The sequence below is a fragment of the Larus michahellis genome, chromosome Z (genome assembly GCF_964199755.1).
Source record: "Larus michahellis chromosome Z, bLarMic1.1, whole genome shotgun sequence".
Classification (NCBI taxonomy): Eukaryota; Metazoa; Chordata; class Aves; order Charadriiformes; family Laridae; genus Larus; species Larus michahellis.
The window spans coordinates 1798694-1819637 of NC_133930.1; the positions used below are offsets into that span (position 1 = coordinate 1798694).

Sequence of the window (20944 nt, forward strand, 5' to 3'; positions counted from 1 at the left end):
CGAGCTTCTGCAAGTGGAAAGTTGACAGTTTCTTTTCCTGAACCAAAGTTTTCCAAAAGAACTGGCCGTAAACTTTGGATGGTGAGCTTGCCTCTTGGTTTGGATTTTTTTTTTTACAAAGTAATGACGGCAGTCAATGTACCTGGAGCCGAGCTGGCATTTTAACAAATACCGCGCTTCCTTTCTCCTGTCTTTCCCATACTGAAAACTAAAGTCCTGCTGTAGAGGAGATTATGGGAAAAAGCTGGGTTTAGCAGAATAAACGGTCAGACGCGATCAATCAAGATAATTTAGTTTCTGAACGTCACCACTGACCTGAGGAAGAGGGAAACGTCTATAATCCGGCGGGGGCTGAAAATAGGGCCCTAAATACTGCCCTCCACTTCCCACCACAGTTTCATTTGCTATGATTTACGCGCAGACATCTGTCACTCGGCAATTGCAATCTCCTGACGGGAAACAGTTTCTTGCCCTCTTTGGGGTTGTTTCGCGAATATTGCGCTTACAGAACTTTATTTTGCACATCGTATCCACACAAGCAGACACCAAAATATGTCTGTTTATACACCAAAGGGACACGCAAACCCAGAGTTTTGGGGTTTTTTTGGTGTCTAGGGTGCGTCAGCTCGGCCGCTGCTTGGGGAACGCAGTTCCCGTGCTCTGCTAAAAGCTTTTTTGAGATGTTCCTCCAGGAATGATGCAGGCCACCAGCTCCTTTCAGAGGCTGCATCCCGTAGGTGGTGGGAAGCTCCGGGCATGGAAGTCTCCACCGAGGTGGGTTTCTCGCAGATGATCATCAGCTCACCGCAACAGAGCCCAAGTCTGAATTACCTTTGTCACACCTGGATATTGTTTCGTTTACGAGAGGTTATACGCAGACATAAAATCAAATCCCACCGGCCAGCCGGGTAATTTTTAAATACAATCGACAGGGAACAAAAAACTTAAAAAATATATATGGATCCTGAAGCAAACTCACTGGAAAAAGATTTTACAAGACACACTCAGCCAGAATGACCTCTATAGACTCCACGCAAGAAGGAAGATTAACAATTTTGAGCCAGAAGTTTCCTGACACTTATTATATCTAATGCAGCTTGTTACGGTTGCCCTTGATTGTGTAATTAATCTCTTTTTTTTTTTTTCATCTTTCTCCCTCTGACTTTCCAAGATTTCTTATGGGAATACTTCACAAAACCATACGGATAAAAGCTGTTTTTCCTCGTGGAGCCACAGAAGCGCCATTTGGGTGATTTCTTCCTCGTGGTCCACCCAAGCCAGCGTCGGTGATCGGGTTTGCTCTCAGTGACACAGCTCCCCTTCCAGGCAGCTCTGAACACCATGGGTGGAACGCGAGAAAAAAAACCTTCGCCAAAGGATGGTGTCACTCCAGAGGAAAAACATCGGGGTTTTGTTTTTTTTTTTTTTTTTTCCTCAGTTCTGTGTTCTTTTAATCTTTCGTCAGTCCCACCCACACACCAGTGGTCGCGGGAAAACCACGAGGCAGGCCAGAAGACAGTGCCGCACAAGAATAATTCTGATTTTATAACTTTGCTAGGGTCCCAGCAACGTATCAGAGAAAAACAGTTGCCTAAAAGCTCCGTTACCGCTGGGTAATCCCTTCTGCCAGCTTTACCCTGCCAGGAAAATCTATCAGTATATTCCTTCACCTTTTGCAAGCCCTCTACACGCTTCTGTAAATGTGCATGATGACCGTGTGGTATTTTAACTAATTCGTTTTCATTTAAACTGCTTTAAAAACGAAATAAAAAAAAATAAAATTCATCTGGGCTTAATTCAGCGAAGTTATTCACCACTATCCGGCCTGGATCTTTAAATATTTAAATTGTTTGGGAGTCATGCTTCTCCCAAGCCAACCCGCACCAAAGAGCAAGCAGTTGTGAGCATCCCATTAAATTTCTACAGCCGATTTCTGGAAAGGGTAAATAACTCATTCTATCTGTGTAGTTACAATAAAGCGGCAAATGAAGCTGATTTATTCTAGCGGGGACCCGGAGGTTGCGGAGCTCTTTTCTTCCAGGGCCTTGACCAAAACGCTGTGCCTGATGTGCACCTTTGCAAAGCGAACGGTGAGTGATGGGGAGCAGATCGTGAACCAGCTCACCTGTCATCGACCTGGTGGTCGCGCTTTCGTACAGAGGCACCCCTTCGCCCGCGTTGTTAAAGGCCTTTAGGGAAATCACGTAATGCGAACTTGGCTCTGCAGGAGGGAAAAAAAGAAGGCAAAACAAAGCACACACTGTTAAAAGGCAGATCCGGGGTACAGAATGGACGAGCGCTTTCCTGAAAAGCAAGAAGAAATAACATAAAGTTAAGCAAACGCCTGTGCAACGTAAGCGATGAGCACAACTGCTGCCCATCGTATTTGTCTCCTTTCCAAAGGCTTCATTTATCTCAGTCTGCGGGTGCGACCTTCATCAGCGGTGAGCTGAAGTTCTTGCAATAACCTGCAGTTTTGTCTGCAAAAAAGCGCTAAAACCAACTCTGTGCATCTGCTGGACCTCCTGACCCATCGCTCGGAGCAGAGGAAGCCTCAGACACGGGGCTACGTGTAGGGCTAAAGGGCGGCGAGGGATGCTGCGGGTACCAGTATCACCCTGCCAGATGGAGCCCGGGGACGCGGCGATCCAGCCCCGCACAGCCCCTCCTGAGGACACGCCGCCATCCCGGGGCCCGTGGGGGAAGAGATGGTTGAGGGTCACCAGCCGCGGGATCCTGAAATCCACACCATGAGCCGCGGGCGTCCAGCCCTCCTGCTCCTCAACCCAGCCCGGAGCAGTTCACGCACCCCGATAATCAATTTTCTTGGACGCTGAGCAAAAAGCCTCCCTTCTTTAATTTCCCGACGCCAGAATTTCATCGGTAATATCCATTTTACCACCTTTTATCTCACTGAGAACTCCTCACGCTACGTTGTAAATATGAAGGATGGGGCAGGCGACAAATAGCAGACGGGAATTAATTTCTGGGTGCGCTGCTTTGCGTGGCCTGGTTTACTCTAAATATGTCCCTAAATGAAAACAAAGTGAAACGAGCAGGTCAGTTCCACGTTGCTTTTTGCTGCCGTTTCCCGAGAAAAACAAGGCAATCCATTTTCCTGATTTTTTTTCCACGTGAGTTGCTCCATCCCCAGTTTGTTTGCTTTTTTTAGCTGTTAATTTTTTATTTGTACAGAAGAAAATTGAGGCTGAAAATAGCGGGTGCTCATACACCTGCCAAAGATGGGAACTGCCTCCTCAAAGTCCTTTACTGAAAAATAACTAACGCTCGCGTGTGAAGAGGCATTTATTAACGTGACATTGCAAAAGACCCGCTGCAGAATTACCTATTTCATCTACATTAGCACCAAATCAGCTCAGCATGATTAATACTATTACACCGAATCCGAAATGAGTAAATAATCTTTAAGTACTTATTGCATATTGTTACTAATATCCTTTCCACCCACATATTTTGTACTTAATTTTACGTCCAGCAGAAACACTGACATATTTGTTTAATATTCAGGTGACTTCTGGGCTTCTATTGCAAAAGAGCCAAACTTTAAAAACTGCCAAATGAATGACGGGTGCATTAATAACTCCCTGCACTAAGTATTGTACGGTTATTAATTCCGTTGGTACTCGCTGTAATATCATTACTCATAAGGAAATGATTTCGCATTCACAGAGATGTAGCATGTATTTTCATTTTCCACTGTGTATTAGCATACTACTTTTAATTTCTAATTTAACTAAGTGTTGCAACTCTCCAGATTCCACGCGAAGATTTATTTGTTGAGACACAAAGTCGTTATTTAGCTGAGGGTTTAAGAATGTCACGTTCGGTAGTTTCTGCCAAAGAAATTCATATGCAGAATCTCGACCGACTCCATCTCTTGCTTCTACCCGTGCCCGGGCTGTTGTGTCTATTTAGGAGCTTTGAAAGATGCCTGGCGAGGGGTTAACGCAGACCATTCACTAGGGCAGACTTTGGTTAATAGAGGGAAGAATACCAAAAGAGGAATTTTTAGGACTTTGAGACGTACCAGGCATTCGCTGTTACCAGCAGTGAACGTGGTGACTATCCTGAAGGGGACATTTAGAGATGGGACAGCGTATTCATCCGATTGCTTTCCATAAATCAGGCCTGTGGTTTAGTTTTTAAGGGCTGTCCCCATACTGACCGAATCATAGAAGCACAGAATGGTTTGGGCTGGAAGGGACATTTAAAGGCCACCCAGTGGCACCCCCTGCCCTGGGCAGGGACACCTCCCACCACAACAGGTTGCTCCAAGCCCCGGCCAACCTGGCCTTGAACCCCTCCAGGGATGGGGCAGCCACAGCTTCTCTGGGCAACCTGGGCCAGGGGCTCACCACCCTCAGAGGGAAAAATTTCTTCCCAATATCTCATTTAAATTGCCTCTCTTCCAGTTTAAAACCCTTCCCCCTCATCCCATGGCTCCCCTCCCTGCTCCAGAGTCCCTCCCCAGCTTTCCTGGAGCCCCTTGAGGGACTGGAAGGGGCTGGAAGGTCTCCGCGGAGCCTTCTCTTCTCCAGGCTGAACCCCCCCAGCTCTCTCAGCCTGTCCTCCCAGCAGAGGGGCTCCAGCCCTCCCAGCATCTCCGGGGCCTCCTCTGGCCCCGCTCCAACAGCTCCGTGTCCTTCTTGTGCTGAGAGCTCCAGAGCTGGACACAGTACTCCAGGTGGGGTCTCACAAGAGCGGGGCAGAGGGGTAGAATCACCTCCCTTGCCCTGTTGGCCACACTTCTTTTGATGCAGCCCAGGCTGCGGGGGGTTTCTGGGCTGCAAGCGCGCGCTGCCAGCTCATGTTGAGCTTCTCATCCACCAACACCCCCAAGTCCTTCTCCTCAGGACTGCTCCCAAGCCATTCTCCTCCCAACCTGTGTTTGTGCCTGGGATTGCCATCACCCAGACTCTGAAGGACAATTCATCCCACGCTAAGGGAGGTATTTAAGAAGGGGAAGACGAATCAGCCTCCAAGTATCGGTGCATATCTCCACTGGTTATGGCCACAGCACAGATGTCTGGACTTTACTTGGCTTAAATTTTAAATAACGAGACATTGGTCAGAAAAGAACATCACCCTCAACACTGATTTTTTCAAATGTGAACCATTACTCGAGAAACCTGATTCTAGAAATTACCGCCAAAACCCCCAAAGCCCCATCGAACCGCCACGTCTAATCAAAACACACTGTGTATTCCCAATAACGAATAAGCAAAAGGAGTGATCTACTATTAATTCGATCATGAAAAATATACTCGCAGAAAATGATAAATTAGGTGGAAAAGATGTGATAAGTTCACGGAAAATTTAAAAACGGAGACTATTTAGCACATACTTCATTACCACTGCCCATATAGCACAATGTATGGTCCACCAAATTTTATAAATTGAGCAGAGTGACGTATGATTTATGTTTATAACTAGGTTGGGTGAGGTTACCTTTGCAAAAATGAGCTAAGCTTGGGATGAGGACGCGAGCTGTAGCTTTCTGTTAAAAACATGAAAAATTCAGGTGGTTAATTTGAGCTGCTGCTAACTGGAGCAATAAATAATTGCTTGAGTCTCCTCTTAGATAAGAGGGGAAAAGGCAATTTGCCACGGTACGGCGTTTGAACACAGTAGCAGAGTTCGGTTTAGTCCAATACAGTGAAAAAATGAGAAAAGCATTAATATTATCGTGTGGCAGAGAGCTGCTTTTTGAACCGCGCTGAGTATTAATAATACTTACGGGGGTCATTCTGGTGCTCTTTTTTTGCTTAAATGCCACTGAGTGGAGCGGGGGTTCAAATGAGGGAAGTTTTTTTTAGTGCAAACCTACTAATAGCGCGGCAGGTAATGGAACAGAAGGGTCGTTAGCGCTCCTGGCAGCAATAAGGCAAATAAACAAAGAAATGGGGCTTTAGAGATTGCAGTGCAACTGCAAGAATTCAGAGGTAAATCCTGATTTTTTTCTCCACCGACTCCTATTCACCGCAGCGAGGAACACAGCTCTCTAACGATGATGTTACCGTTTGTATTTGCTATTCTGGAGCAGGAGAAGGAGAACGATACGCTTTTTTTTCTGGCAGAAGAAATCTCTTCTTGCCTTTGAAGAAGCTGAGAATTCAGCTCTAATTAGAGCATCAGCCAAGAATTCCCCATGTCAGTGTCGGTGTGGAACACGCTCTGGAAATAAAGTTGTGTTCTGCAGTTCAACTTAAATAAAAAAAAAAAAAGGAAAAGTGCAAGAAGTTCAAACCAAGTATGAACAAAATCAATTTCTTCTACTGACAGATGTTGTTACCGGAAAGAAAATAATCAACAAATAGCAACTCATTCCAGCTACCACAGCTATTTTCTTCTTTAAAAGGCTAAAATTGTGACGTTCTAGAGGTACTACATGGGGTCTTTCGACAAATGTTGAGTCTTCATGTCTGATTTAATTTTCTCTTTAAGCTATAAATAGAAAATAAACGTTTGACAAGTAGATGTGAACTACAACCCGAGGAAAGCTCCTCACCTTAAACGACACAGTTGGAAAGAGGGAGGCGCACTCAGCTGATTTTCCTGATCAGCTCCTTTCCGTCTCAAATAAAAATTCCTTCTCAAGTCCTCTTCTCATTTCCCACTTTAGCAACTACCTGAGAGGAGGGACCTGCAGAGTGCTCTACGGACCGGTACCCCGGGAGAGCCAAAGCTAAGACGGGATCTCCTGAGCATCACAAAAACGTTGCTCATCCCATCGTACCACTCGGAGCTACTGCCTTCCACTGAAAAACACCTGCATTTCTTCCACACATACTTACTATATGCACTCAATAAACATTAACTATAAATATTTACTTGTAAAATAGCAGTAAAGATACACTATACATTCAATAATCTTCTCACAATGCCTTTGTCAGTGCCTTTCTTGACGCTAACCAAACGTGAAGTAGCGACTTGTTGACGATCTGATCCCTTTTACTCTACTTGAGCTTCAGCGTCTGAGTACAGTATAATAACGTTCCAAAGCTTGCTGAGGAGGAAAGTTCCCATCTTTTGTGCTTTTTTCCCCCATAACTAAGCTGTTGTTAACCACAGGCTACAGGAGTCTACCCTTGGGATGGCAGAGCCAGTAGTAAGGTATCCATCATGAGGAGCCATGGCCTCCTGGTAGACAAGGTGGAAAACAAAGACATCTTGTCAAACAAGATGGGGTTTGACAACATCCTGCAGTAAAAGGAACAGGTGGAAGTTGTAGTAAGAGAAATCCCTATTAGCTATTTGGAAAAAAAGAAATACGAGGGTTGCCAAGCGCTGAGGCGGGAGCCCAGAGAGGCTGTGGAACACCCATCCCTGGAGGCCCTCAGAAGTCAGCTGCTGATGACGCTGGTGTGACCCGGAGCCATCTTCAAAGCTGGCCTTGCTTGAACAAAGACTCGGACCCCGTGACTTGAGAGATCCCTTCCAACCTAAGTCATTCTGTGAGAATTAACACGTGCTCACACAAATGTGATGAAAGCAGGAACCTGGCTTTGATGCCGAGCCGCGGAGGCAGTTCCAAGGCAGCTGCTGACACAGCACACTTCTGTCCTCTCCCTTGCTCTCACTCTTTGCCGCACCAAAAACATACCGACTCCTCTTTATTAGCAACAAAAAGAGCGGAAACACAAATCCCATATTTTGTTCTAAGTGGAGTAACTCCTGCAGGAAAAGCCCTTTTGAAAGAGAAAAGGTCTTCAAGAGAATTATGCCTCTGCCCCACGCGTCCTTCCAGTGCCACCGATGCCGAACGACCCTCTAAAGGGCAGAAAAGCCGTCAGTCACCATCATCTCCAAAAGCAAGCAGAGAAAGGCCTCCTTTGCTCCTGCCTGGCATTGTGAAAACATTACACCCAGCAATCAATAGCACCAGTGCCCATTCCTAGACCTAGTAACAGTAGTTTATTGCCAGGCAAAGGTAATCTATCAATAGGACAAATGTCAAATTGCAGTACAAACTCTGCAGACAAGGGTTATTGAATTCAGGAATCAGGGGAGAAAAGCACTTCCATCCCCATCGGATGTAGCTTACAGGGCCACAACGAACGAGCCCAAAGCAGGTGGAGTTCCCGCTGGAGATCCTGCTGCGTGAGACAGCTCCGAGGGAATCGGATGATTTTACAAATAGCCACTGGGCACCTAACAGCCAGCAGATTCAACTCCGTCAAAAGAAACAATAATCGATGTGTTCCACCTCTTGGACAACATACGCCTGCCCTGGAGAGCAAAGCTTAGACGCAGGTTTTACCAGAATCTAGGGAAATGTTATCCACATTTTAAAAAAACTAAATATCTTTAAATCGTATTAGCAAATTTAATGGTGGTTCACCATGGTGAACTTCTCCAAGTGAGTTTCTCCCGTGTCGCCAGCCGGAGAAAAACAATTTTATTTTATTCCTTCCAGGCACTTGGTACATCAGCAATAGCTGCCTTTCAGGAGTGGATGAGGACAGCATTTCTGTGATATTATTTCATAAAACGTATCAGGCAATTTGGAAAGAGTCACTACCAGAAAGGCTAAAATGGGTAATAAAGGGCTCACGTATCGCTTTCAATAAAATAAGAGACCTACCAGCGAATCATCCTTTCTCTAACGCAACAGAATTAGCATGTATTTACATTTTCTGGTAAACTGAACAATCTGCAGGAACAGAGAAGAACTTTGTCCAATTAAGTTCAACCTACCAAAAGCTGTAAAATTCAAGAATGCATTTTCCATCATTATAGAGGACGGGCGTAGTAGCTTCTTTGTGAATGGCAAGCACAAAAGGTCCGTTTTGGCACATTTTTTCCATGCCCCAAAGGTTTCATCCACTGTTTAAACGAAGTCAACTAGATACGTTTTTTAAGCATCGGGAGTACTAGGATCTCCTGAAAATCAATTCCTTGTGTTTAGGATCCGGAAGAGTAAGGTAGATTGCTGACTGGGGCATCAAAATCTGAAACTTTTGGCCTGGAAAAATTCCCACCTGAGCGCTGAAGCTCTCTTTAGACAAAAAACATTCGTTTTGTGAGGGAGTATAGAGAACAGTGGGAACTTGGCTTCACATCTGCAGTATGTCACAAACTTCTCACAAAATGATGGACAAATCACCATTTTTTGTGTGTCTTCAGTCCCTACAGTATTAACTTCTTTTTTTTCCCCCCTATTTTCTGTATTTTCCTATGAGCTCTTTGAAGTAGAGTCTCGCTGTATGTTTCTACGTTAACTAGACAACGAAACCCCGATCTCGTCTCGACCCTCTGGGCACTACCGTAGCACAAATAATGAAGATATGTTCATACGTAGACCTGCTTAAATTATTTCCTATATTTAACTGAAAATTGTCCCCGAGGAGCGCAGTTCCGCCCACCTGCTTCACAGAGATGTGAGGGAGAAGGGACAGAGGGGGGTCCTACACATCTACATTTCAAACCAATACAACCTGACCTGTGATTTTTAATCCACTCTCACCATTGAATCTCTTACGACCATTGAGGGCATGTTCTAGCTCTTTGGATGACAAACCAGGGCTCCAGTCATCTTCCAAACGTTCGGTTAGGTGGCCATACCTGGACCTTTGCCTTTGCTGTGGTGTGGGCTCCAGCAGCGTCCTTCAGCAACTGGACCTCCTCGTCTTCTCACAGGCTGTGTCCTTGGCAAATCATCCTGAGAAGTCAACACAGACCTACCCTGGAGTCCTCTTTGGGTGGGCTCATCATGTGACACAGGGAGAACATGACCCTCCTGTGAACCAGCGAAGGTCATGGCATCAAAACAGGTTGCTGCAGCTGGATGACGATGACGCCTCTCACTATTCTGGTGGTGTCTATTTATTTATAGGTACTCAGGCTGATTCCGGACACATTTAACTTCTAAAGCACTAGGGAAAGTGCTTAACGGAGCAAAGAGAATTTATAATGAGAACCTGTTAAGTGCTTTCATTTTAATGTAGTTCAGGAGCCGAACAGCAAATCCATATTTACAGTTGTTTTTAAGATGTCATCTCATCATCTATTATGCCTGCTGGCTGATTTCTCCCGTGAGCTATGTCCTGCGTGCATTATAACGAAGTGCGCAGGGCTTTTTTTTAAGCCAAGACCGTCATTTGAGCATGCTTCGAAATAGGTCTTGCCTCCTGCGGAGATGTGAACCTTTACGAGTCCCGTGGTGCATTGCAAGCTCGGTGCACGCCGTGTCGGTAGGGATGCGGAACAACAACAAAAATCCCTATGCGTATCACGTACATTTGTTATGGATGTTACAAATGCAGCCAAACTCAGGAAAAGTAAAGTAGTGTAGCAGAAAATTAAGTGTAAGACATATGGACAAATGAATAAAAAATGAACAGCCGTGACTCGAGATGCTTTCTGACATCGGAGAAGATGCCATTAATGTACCAAGAGGGTTAACTCGTGTGGGGGCAAGGTTTCTTCGGGCACTTGTACACGAAAAATAACAACAACAGTTGCACCATGAGGAGGGGTTGTGTTTTCCTTCGCAAAAAATAAGTCTTTCATCCAAAGAATCCCGCGTCTGTAAGCCTGGGTCTCTTAGCTGGTTTGATTTCCTTCGTATCCGCGACTGAGATACCAGTAAGATTCGAGAAGGCAAAGCACGGTGTCGTATCCATCCTTTTCCCTGAAAACTAAGCCTTGCAACAAACCTTCTTTTTTTGGTGTTGATGAACGAACTCAAAGACAAAAAAATATTCTGGGCTATCAGCATGATTTGTATTACGATTTGGGATTAAGAGCTATTCTTAGGCATTCTGTTCTTCACCAACGAAGAAGAGCGACACTCAGCTCTTCTGTTCCATCTGTTGACAGTAGATCCTAAACATTTAGGCAGGTTTTAGCTATTTTTTTACGAGGAGAACTGAGGTGTAAACAAACTAAAATGCCTTACAGGAAGTCATCCAGTGAAGCGCACGAGAGGATTCCTACACGTAGGAATACGGGCAGGCGAAAACGCACTTTAACACGAGGGACACTCTTAAAATCCACACAATATCTGGTTTGGGGGAGTTTGGCGAGATCGGTTTGCGACGTAAATAGCGCGTGGATCTCAAACTGGCCCTTTGCTTGGGAGCAATTTCTCCGTACTCTGTAAGCAAAGCGAAGCCAGGGAGAAATGAAAGAAAATTGTTGCATGAGGTATTTGCAGAAACGGCAGCACTCTTTAAATGACAGCCACTTTTCGAAGGCGAGAAAGAAAATGAACAGTCCCTGGAGTCTCAAAGTGCCTTTACTTGCTAGTGTTGTGCTTTAATGTGATCTACGAGGGCATCGGTGAGATGCATAAAATTTAACATATTTTTGTTTGATTTTCACTGCTCCATTTTGTATTAAAAATGCAAAGGGAAGAAAACAACCCGAAACTACATTAAAAAGCTTTTTTGTTCCCTTTCATGTCTTTGTTATAATCCACAACTGTCATCGGCAAAGATTAAAGAAAATGAAGAACCTTCTTTCTCTCCCTTCACGATAAAACAAAATGCCTTTTTTTTTGCCTCGTCGACACATAAGGGTCAAATTTAATCTGATCCGCAGTTAAGATGAAGGTGAATTTGCTGGAACCCTTTGCATTCCTGCCGGTATGTTTGTTAAAATATAAATTCACAGGTAAAAGCTCTATCTTCATGTCTTGTCACTTGTAATTGCTGGTTGGTTTTTTGGTTGTTTTTTTTTTGAATAATGCAGGAATCTGTAAAGTTTAACATTTGTGCCGGTCAAAACTCTAGCGCATCACCTGAACAGTAACACTCCCATCACGGTGCGCCAAGATAAACACCACCGACGTGCCACAACGAGCCCCTTACGCTGGTCCATACAGACCAGAAGAGACCGTGCAGCCCCCTCCAGCATTACCAAACAACTTAACCGGTGTGAGTTTTTAACACCTTCTTATTATTTATACGGTACCTCTAATCCTCCAAACTACTAATTAAGCAGAAATTGTTCACATCCATTACGTTTTCCTCTTCCGAGCTTAACATTTTCAGCTGTGCGCAGCTTCAGGCTCCACGGGAGGAGAAAGGGTAACTTTGAAAAGTCTTTGCTAGATTTTGCGGCGTATTACGCACTTTGCTTTCATTGCTGGGGCCAGGAGGATCAACGGTTCGAGTTAAAAAAAGAGACATGGAAATAGTATTTCAAGATGCGCACTCCAGCTTCCCAATCAAACTCTTTCAAGAGGGTGCGCACGAATTCCTACACGCTCTTGGAGATGAATGTAGCTTTTTCTTAGGTCACGTAAAGGCAACTGTACTTAAAAACTCTTTCTAAAATTATGCCTTGTTCTTCTGTTCTCACACACGTAAAGGGGGAGGAAGGGATGCGCTCTGAAGAGGAAAGTCCACATTCCTCTACGACTGTGGAATTTGGTGCAGCTTTCCCACCGTATATAGCTCTTAAAAGGTTTGAATATCTGAAAATAGTCACTTTTACACACATTTTCTCATGGAAAGAAGACTTTTAGAGATGGAAGCATCCTTATGGCCGCCAGAGGAATTACCTTTTCTGCTCAGCTTCAAACCCGCGTCTCAGGTTTTCAGATCTGCACCTCTCTGCTTTCTCCCACGTGGCGCAAACACCCCGCCAGCAGCTGCAGAATTATTCTATTGTTCCTATTCCAATGCTTTTTTTTTTTTCTTTTTTTAAAACATTTTTGCTGTTGGGATGTCGCCAACATAAAGCAAAGGCAGAGGCCACAGCGTGCAGCGAATGGTCATCCTCTGGGTCTCCTACCAGCCTTCTCCTTTCAGCCTCCTTCCTTTTCCCATTATTCCAGTAAGTTATTAAAGTATCCCAGAATGAGTTATCACCATATCCCAGCATGACATAACGATGTTTTTGACATATTGGAACACGCTATGCTAAAGTTCCATGTTTCATTTTTCCAGGGTATTAATCAAAAATTACAGCCTTATTAGCTACCAGAAGTTTTTAGGCAAATTATTACAGCTAGCGTGGTGGTTCAGCTATTTTGGGGTAAATGGAAATCCTCCTTGGCACCCTTCCTTTTCTCAACTTTTATTTCATGAGTAAGCGTTAACACAAAGCCCCATGGAGATGAGCCCCGCCAGTTCATCACTACGCCTTCCAAGTTGGATCGCTGCAGAAATCGTTACTTCTTCCGTCTAAAAGATCAGAATTGGCATCCGTGAACTTCCCGATATTGCTACCCCCACCGTTAATCAGCCAACAGCCTTGCCGGTTATAATCCCAAGCAAAGAATTTAAAAATATTTTAAAACAACCCCAAACAACAAACCAAAAACAACAAAGGAAAACGAAGTGGCTCACAGGTCTCCCCGTTGGAATTATTCATTGGAGACTCAGTCAAGCGCTGATTTCTCTGTCAAAGAAAAGGCTGAATGAGAGCAGGGGATGCTTGCTCCTGGAATTTATGAGACTGGTATCAAATACCTTTCATACACCGCAGAAAGAAAATACAACAAATTCTTCACTGACAAAGCTGAAGTCTCTGGATATTCTTATATTCTCCTGCACCTGTGGAGAGTGTCTCCAAGGCAATATGACCACTCAGTCGGGAGAAAATCACTTTAATTCATTCTAGAGTACAAGTGTTACCTCTATACAGTTGTAGTCAAGATGATCATCACACGGAATAAAGTTCTCCATCACCATTATGAAAGACTGAGTAGTTTTCTTCATGTTTTGAAGTGATTTATTCGGTCGCTGAAGCGCACTACTCAGACAAGGGCTGGAAAAGCTCGGGTACGGGCTGATTCACTCATTAAAAAAGTTTTGCTTGAAGGAAGGAATCAATTAAGTACCTCAAGTGGGATGCAAAGCTGCCATACGACTTGTGCATAGTGGTGTTACACTTGCATTATCAAGAGGAACGGAATTAAAAAGCAGGCCACCCCGTGAGCGTGTAGGTCTCCACCCTTCCCCTATGGGTGATCTACTCAAGGAGATTGTCCATCGCGTCCAAGCCTTGTGCTTTTAACCAGAGCTTAAAAAGTATTTAGGATTACGAAGGGGCAGTGAAGTGGCTAATAGGATTTCTAAAGAGACGTTGCTATCTGACTCCCATCCAAAACCAGTTAAGTGCTACACAGAAAGGATTTTTGGTCGATCATTAGCAGCACACTAAAGGTGCAAAGACGTTTGGAACTTCGTAATCACCTCTGGAATGGTGAATCCTGATGCGTACCAATGCACACCACGGCTAAGTTACAACTACAGACATCCACCGGGGTCAACAGGGAGAAAAAAAAAAAATCAGACAACGGAGCTCCTGAATGGGCTGAAGTATCCTGGCTGTTGTCTTTTCCTGCTTGATGGACTAGAAGGAGGAACACGGGCTGATACGGCTCAAACTCGGGTGAGTCAAGTAAACCTCTGAAGCTGCGTAAAATAAATAAGCAGTTAGGAGTGTAGGTCAGAGATTTTATCTGTCCTATCACAAAGGTTTCAACACCAAACGCTGACGTACCACCATCACAAGTAAAGCTACCATCTTCTCTACAGCCTGGCTGCAGAAAAGATGAACAATCCCGAGGGCTACGGTTTGTTTCTGACTCTGCCTCAACTTTGTCTTCCGACACCAGGGAGTCAGTTAGGCTTAGATTTTAGAATTAAAAAATTCAGCACAAGACCAGAAAATTACAACAAACTACGGTATTCTAGACACCGTACCCAACCATCCATATTCATCGGATGTCCGTGTGAGTGGCCAACAATGACCCACGGCTGCAAAAATTTAGGGAAGGAGGAACAAAACCCGCACAAATAGGATGAGGAACTGCAGCCTTACGTACCCAACAAGCAGGAATGGCTACAGCAACTCTATCGCACACCTACGGCAGGAACCGCCAGACAAAGCGGGATCACTGAAAGAGGGGGGGATTAGATGAGCTCTGAGGAAGAAATGTTTCGCTGTGAGGGTGGTGAGCCCCTGGCCCAGGTTGCCCAGAGAAGCTGTGGCTGCCCCATCCCTGGAGGGGTTCAAGGCCAGGTTGGCCGGGGCTTGGAGCAACCTGGGCTGGTGGGAGGTGTCCCTGCCCAGGGCAGGGGGTGGCACTGGCTGGGCCTGAAGGTCCCTTCCAACCCAAACCATTCCGTGATTCTGTCACAAAGGCAGGAATTTCCAGGGCAACCGCATCGCAGACGCTGGGAAGGGAATAAAGCCGGTGGGCCAGGCTGGGGGCTGTTAGCTTCGGCTTTAAATACCCACGTGCATCTCTCTTCTCAGTCTCTCAACTGCAAGGTCTCTGTGAAAGACGTCCAGGAGGTGCTTTTGTGCAGATCTGAACAAAGAGAGGAGAAAACTGTCCCCAGAAGAAGATCATGGCATGCGTGGATGCGCACGCGTATGGCCTCAGGGTGTTTCGCATCCCTGTTCAACCCGCCAGGGCACTAGTTTTAGTCGAGAGAAATGACAGTAAAGAACTCAAGGACTACAGCACGAGCCTATAGAAGTAACAGAACGCCTGACATGGAGCCGGATTATTGGGTTTGGGGCGTCTCTGTGCGAAAACGGTGACTGTAAGTGAGAGTCAGGCCGGATTTCTGAAAAGCAGCTGATGTCAAACAAACGCCATTGCTCTTTAACGAAAGCGCCTACCGCTCCGGAATCTAAATGATACATAGGTTTGCAGCGTGCTTCAAAATGGCATACAAAGGGAACCATAAAAAGAAGCACCGCGGTGAACCTCGGGAAGCTGCAAAAACCCGTTTTTTCAGCTAGATACATCAGAGGCTGGATCGAGGGGAAGCGGGGCGACCTCTCCGCAGGCGCTGGCTAACGAGACAAAGGAGAGCCGGGGAGCCAAGAGGAAGCGAGCGCTGAAAGCCAGGAGGATCAAAAGGGATGAGGTCTTTGGAGGGGAGAGGGAAAACTCACTGAAGTTCATCATTTATTTAGGCCTCAGACTTCGTTGTCGCTTTCCGCACGGTACATTTAAGGTAGCGTCTACCCCTCACGCACAGGTTTCGTAGGAAATTCTACGACAGGTGGGATGAATCCAACATCTAGGAAATATTCCCCCCCACCTCGTTCCTGCCAGCAGCACATTTTCATTCATAACCTTACTGAAAACAGTATTTTTATTAGGAAAAGAAGTCTGTCTCCTCATTTTGCGTAATTTTCTTGTAATGCTTTCTAATAAAGTGGGTGAATAATGTAGGAAGTGTTGGCAACTGTTCTAATTTTTTAAAAGCTTTCTCCGGGCCCTTGGTCACATCCCTCTGGGGTTCATTTTCTGTGGATATTTAAATGGTGGAATTTAATTAGCGCAATTATTCATGGAAATTGATTTTCAAAGTTGTACACGTGAACGTTCACAGAAGTTGAATTTAAAACGTGCACGTGCCAGAATCTGTGACCAAAGTGCTTCTATCCTTACCCAGTCAGAGACCAGACACAGGCGGCTTATCCGGACACTGCCGATTAAATCGCGCTGCTCACATTTTGAATATTTGCAATCAGACCAAAAAAAAAAAAAAAAACGTACAATGAAGAGATACTTTCCAGTCGAATACTTAATGACTTTCATGAAACCTCAGTCTAATAGAGAATGTTCAGAAAAAAAAAAAAAAAAACAAAAAAAAATCCAACCCTGATTTCAGTGATCAAATTATTTGCAACTAAATATTTGATACGATCGAAACAGCGGTAGCGGCTCCTGGAGGTCCTATGAGCAAGTGTATTCACTGGTCATTTAATACACGAAGGAAAACAAACACTAAAGCTTCACAAAACCCAAGACATTTCTCCAGTTGTTAATCCGGACACTTTTAGCGCGAGCTGACCGTTCGGAACTCTATCAAATGGAGCTGTGCAGGCGTCTCCTTACCTTTCGCCAGAGCACACTGGCCCTGATAGCTCTGTCCATACAATCTTCTTCTCTAGTACTTGGGGCTCAACAGAAAGACAACTGAAAACTCATTAAAGATCGGAAACGAAATAATCTTGGGAGAATTTAAATCCCTTTTGGAATTAACAAAAATACTTCGCATTTAATCCTGACCGTTAGTTATTAGGCACACACATTTCATTAGGAACAGCTTTTATCTTTGTATTCCACAAAATTTCTTCCATAGGCCCGTCAGACATCTTTCCATTTTGCGTAATAGCTTCACACTTGCGCGAAACGTTATCAAATCAGCCTTTTTCTGTAGAACCCACAAAATATTTGGGAGTGTTTGCGCACGGCTCTTTGCAAATACCTCCACGGCGAAATACGCATCTGGCCGCAGAGAAGCTGTTTGATGAAGGAACAGTAAAATGAGTTTATTCTGCTCTCCAGCTTTCCCCGAGGAAAGAGCAAAAAGGTTGGAGGATGCAGTGTCGTGGTGCTGTAAAATCCAAAGGAAAGTATCCGCAGATATCAGAGAGTTTTGGTCCTACAGAGTTGAGATAATTAATCTGGCTGCGCACCCCTAATGCACCCGGTTAACGGATCTCCCTGCAACATCTGATCGTTCCCGAATTACTAAGCAGAAAAGCTTACCGTTTTTACCCGGCATAAAAACACTAAAGAAGAAATAAGAAGGAAACCATTAAACTTTTTGACTTCCTTTCAACTTTGAACCGTTTTCCCAGTGCTAGGAGAACGCTCCATCGCCACGGGAAGGATCCAGGCCCCTGCGGTACCACGCTGCGAATTTAGATGAGCTGTCATCGAGGCTGTGCCATGAATAATGAATAGCCACCTCTCTCTCGGCACCATTTTGACAGACATAAACCAGCAGGTTTGCGACTGCCATTAAATTCAAACATGGGGGGGCCAGCCCGGGGAAAACCATCTTTAAGTCCATCTCTCTCCCAAGCGGGAGTCAGCATTAGAAGCACACGACTTAATAAGACCTACTGAAGAAAATGAGCATCGGATCAAAAGGATTTGACGTATTTGAGAGCACCCAGAGTTCAGACGGTAAGACCAAACGTGAAGCGGAAGGCAGGAGCAGCCTAAGCCAGCAACACGTAAAGGAAGCACCAGTGACAGCCTGCAAAATAACCCGCAAAAATAGCGTAATGAAATGAATGAAATGAATGAGAACAGCCACTTACCCAAATTTTCAATGGAATAATAGCGCTGTTTACTGTCCACCCGCACAGTCTCAGCATAGGGACTGCCGACGCCGTAGCCGATGATGTACCCGCGGACGACGATGTTCGGGTTGAGCGGCGGAGTCCAACTCATGACGATACTTGTCGTCAAGGGCCTGACGTGAAGAGAGCTTGGCTGGTCAGGAACCTGAGATTCTGGGATTCAAAAGCAGAAAAAAAAAAAAAAAGAAAGAAAAAAAAAGAAGTATAAATTAATATGCTACTCGTTCAGTCTTACTCTTCCTAAGGTTGGGGCTTAGACTAAAATATTTGCACGAAAAACCCAACCAGGTTACATGCAGAGCTCACATGCAGTTTCATTTCTGAGCTACGTCCTTCCCTTCCAAGAGCATCAATATGCTTCATCCCGTTTTGAATGGAATATCTCCTAGCGCTCTCCACCTTTAGCATAAGGCTGCAACAGAGATTTAAAATAACGCAGGAAAATGGAAGATGACCTGTAAAGGAATTTCCAGTAGGACAACTCTTCTCTTCCCTGGCCTACTTACAAGCGCAGCAGGATCCTGGCAGCTGATCCTATGAGTTATCTTTCCGCTCACAGATTATTTAAGAAAAAGGTTTTTTACTTTGTTAGTGATATACTAGTATATTCTAGCGATAACCTGTCTCTTTCCCGCGAAAACAAGGAGTGAATTTTAACTCTCGGACACGCGCCTCTTGCTTTGAAGCTGCTTTAAATATTTAAACACACCAGCTTTAAAAAAAACCTGAAATAACAGAATGAGGTATTTTATTCACAGGTATTCCCCAGGTAAAGTTCATTACTTCAGGGAGTAATTAATCACCCTGAGTCTATTTGCCTTCTACAAGCCTAATTTTACTGTAAAGGTGAGATGAGTAAATGCCTTTTGTTTGAGTTTACGCAGTAACTACCATATCACAAGTCTCTTCAGAGGAGCCGCACAGTAGCTTGTCTTTTTGAGAGCAGAAAGAGACAAGTTACTATTTTTCCCCAATAAAAAGGCTTGCAATATAATAGACGAAAGCTTATACGGAAGGCAACAAGGACGGGGTAGGAAAAAACCACCGCAGTAACAATATAAAATGATGTAAACTCCAACAAAAGACACTTGGCAGTTGTGAAGCATTCCCACTGTAAACCTTGGAAAAGACAATGAAAAGAAGAATTAACACTTTTCAATACCCAGTGCCATATGTACGTCCTTGGCGTTTTACGTGCTTTCAGATGAATTCTTCCGAACACATGAGAGCGCCCTGAACAACCTGTCGGTGAGCACATATTACCAGGCTGAAACACCCGGCCACTTTAGAAGTCCTTTGCGTTCTGCTCCTTAAAATTTGCAAAGCAGGCGGCTTGGATAAAGCTTGAAGAAAATTCACTGAAAAAAATCGCTACTCACAACACGAAGAAACCGACTGCACCAGCAGTGCCGCTGTAAGTCAGGTTAAGTTGCCGTTTACCCCCGCTCCGCTCCCAAACTTTAACGCAGAAGCAAAAGTTACTCCAGCCGCTATTCCTCAACAGCGCTGTTTGAAAAACAAACGACAGAAGCGTTTCTTACAAGCCCCAAAGATAAAATAACCATTTAATGCCTTGAAACGAGGAGCTGGATAGCGTTGCGACACTGCGATTCCTCCAACTTCCTAAAAGCAGCAATTCTCGGGCAGCAAAGGAGATCAGAGCATCATCCGATTGCCTTCAAACGCTCATTTTTACATCCGACGCGACACGGGGATTTCAGCTGCAGCACAGATACCTCTAGGCAGCCGTTTAGGTTAAAACTGCTTTATTCAAACGTTTTATATTCTACATCTCAAACAATTCAAATACGTGACTCGTGCATTTCCGAGCTAAATCACCCCTTCTCGTTTCAAAAAGCAAAAAGCGGTTCAACTTCTTGTAGCCTTCTTGTGAACTAAGTGAATTGCGAACGAAGCTGGGGTGAACGCCATTTTGGAACTATTCTTTCAATACTGACGTTTCATAAACACAGGTATTTTTTGAAGACGCAGTTTTTTTGCTTCAGCTTTCTGCCCAAAGCAATTTTAATTATTTTCATTAGCTTTACTTTCAACCGTTTGCTGGGAAACCCCCCATTTCTCTTCTTCTGAAACAGCCGTGAAGTCGAGAATTTGCGTCGCGTAGTTCACATCCTAAAGGACCAAGTTAAGTGTTAGAATCAACTACTTTTTCCCCCCTCAAACAAAGTATTTTTTGGTTGTCTTCACAAGAAAGCACGTTTTCCCAAGTAAGGACTTCTGCCAAATATCAAGATACAGCCAAGTATCTAAATCCATCAGTTCTTCAGGAAACTGGACCATCCAACCTTTGCATGGCCCCGCTGATCTTCAGTCTCCCAGCGCTCAGATATCCAGGAGAAAAACTCGTATTGAAACACGTTATCTCATATTTCTGCTGTCTTTATCAGGCCATTTCCTTGCAGCTTCAGACGAATATGTTTATGTTTGTTTCTCCTGGGTTTGAACATGATGCCAGAACGACTTGCGAGGAGCAACCTTGAGATCCCGCTCTCCTGCCTGAATTAACAAATGAGTTCTTCATCCTAAGTCCCAAATTGGCCAAAATTTATGGTTTTTCTTCTTAACTGCACCAAGAGTTTATCGCTTGCTCTCATGTAGCGACATCTTTGGGTACTTGCAAGCAAATGCCGTGCTCAGACACACGAGCTGTGGATGGCAGCCAGCCCCACAGACCAGCATCTGGCACGCAGGAGGAGAATTCCTGGTGAGACCTCCCCACGAAACCAGATTTCTTGGAACAACATTCCTTACTCTCCTTCCCTTACGGGCCATTAGGTTCCCAGGAAATGGAAGCTGAAGCTCCGTGTCACTGCCTGGTGTCACA

At 44.7% G+C, this 20944-nt stretch overlaps 1 protein-coding gene across 2 annotated transcripts in view; it reads right to left on the minus strand.

The window, feature by feature from the left end:
- Positions 1-20944, minus strand: part of DCC (DCC netrin 1 receptor) — a 592501-nt gene that overhangs the window by 72449 nt on the left and 499108 nt on the right. For both annotated transcript variants that reach the window (XM_074568848.1, XM_074568847.1), the window contains exons 15-16: positions 18058-18252; positions 2126-2221 (exon numbers count right to left, since the gene is read on the minus strand). In XM_074568848.1, coding sequence (XP_074424949.1) covers positions 2126-2221; positions 18058-18252 — 291 coding nt within the window. The remainder of the gene's footprint in view (positions 1-2125; positions 2222-18057; positions 18253-20944) is intronic.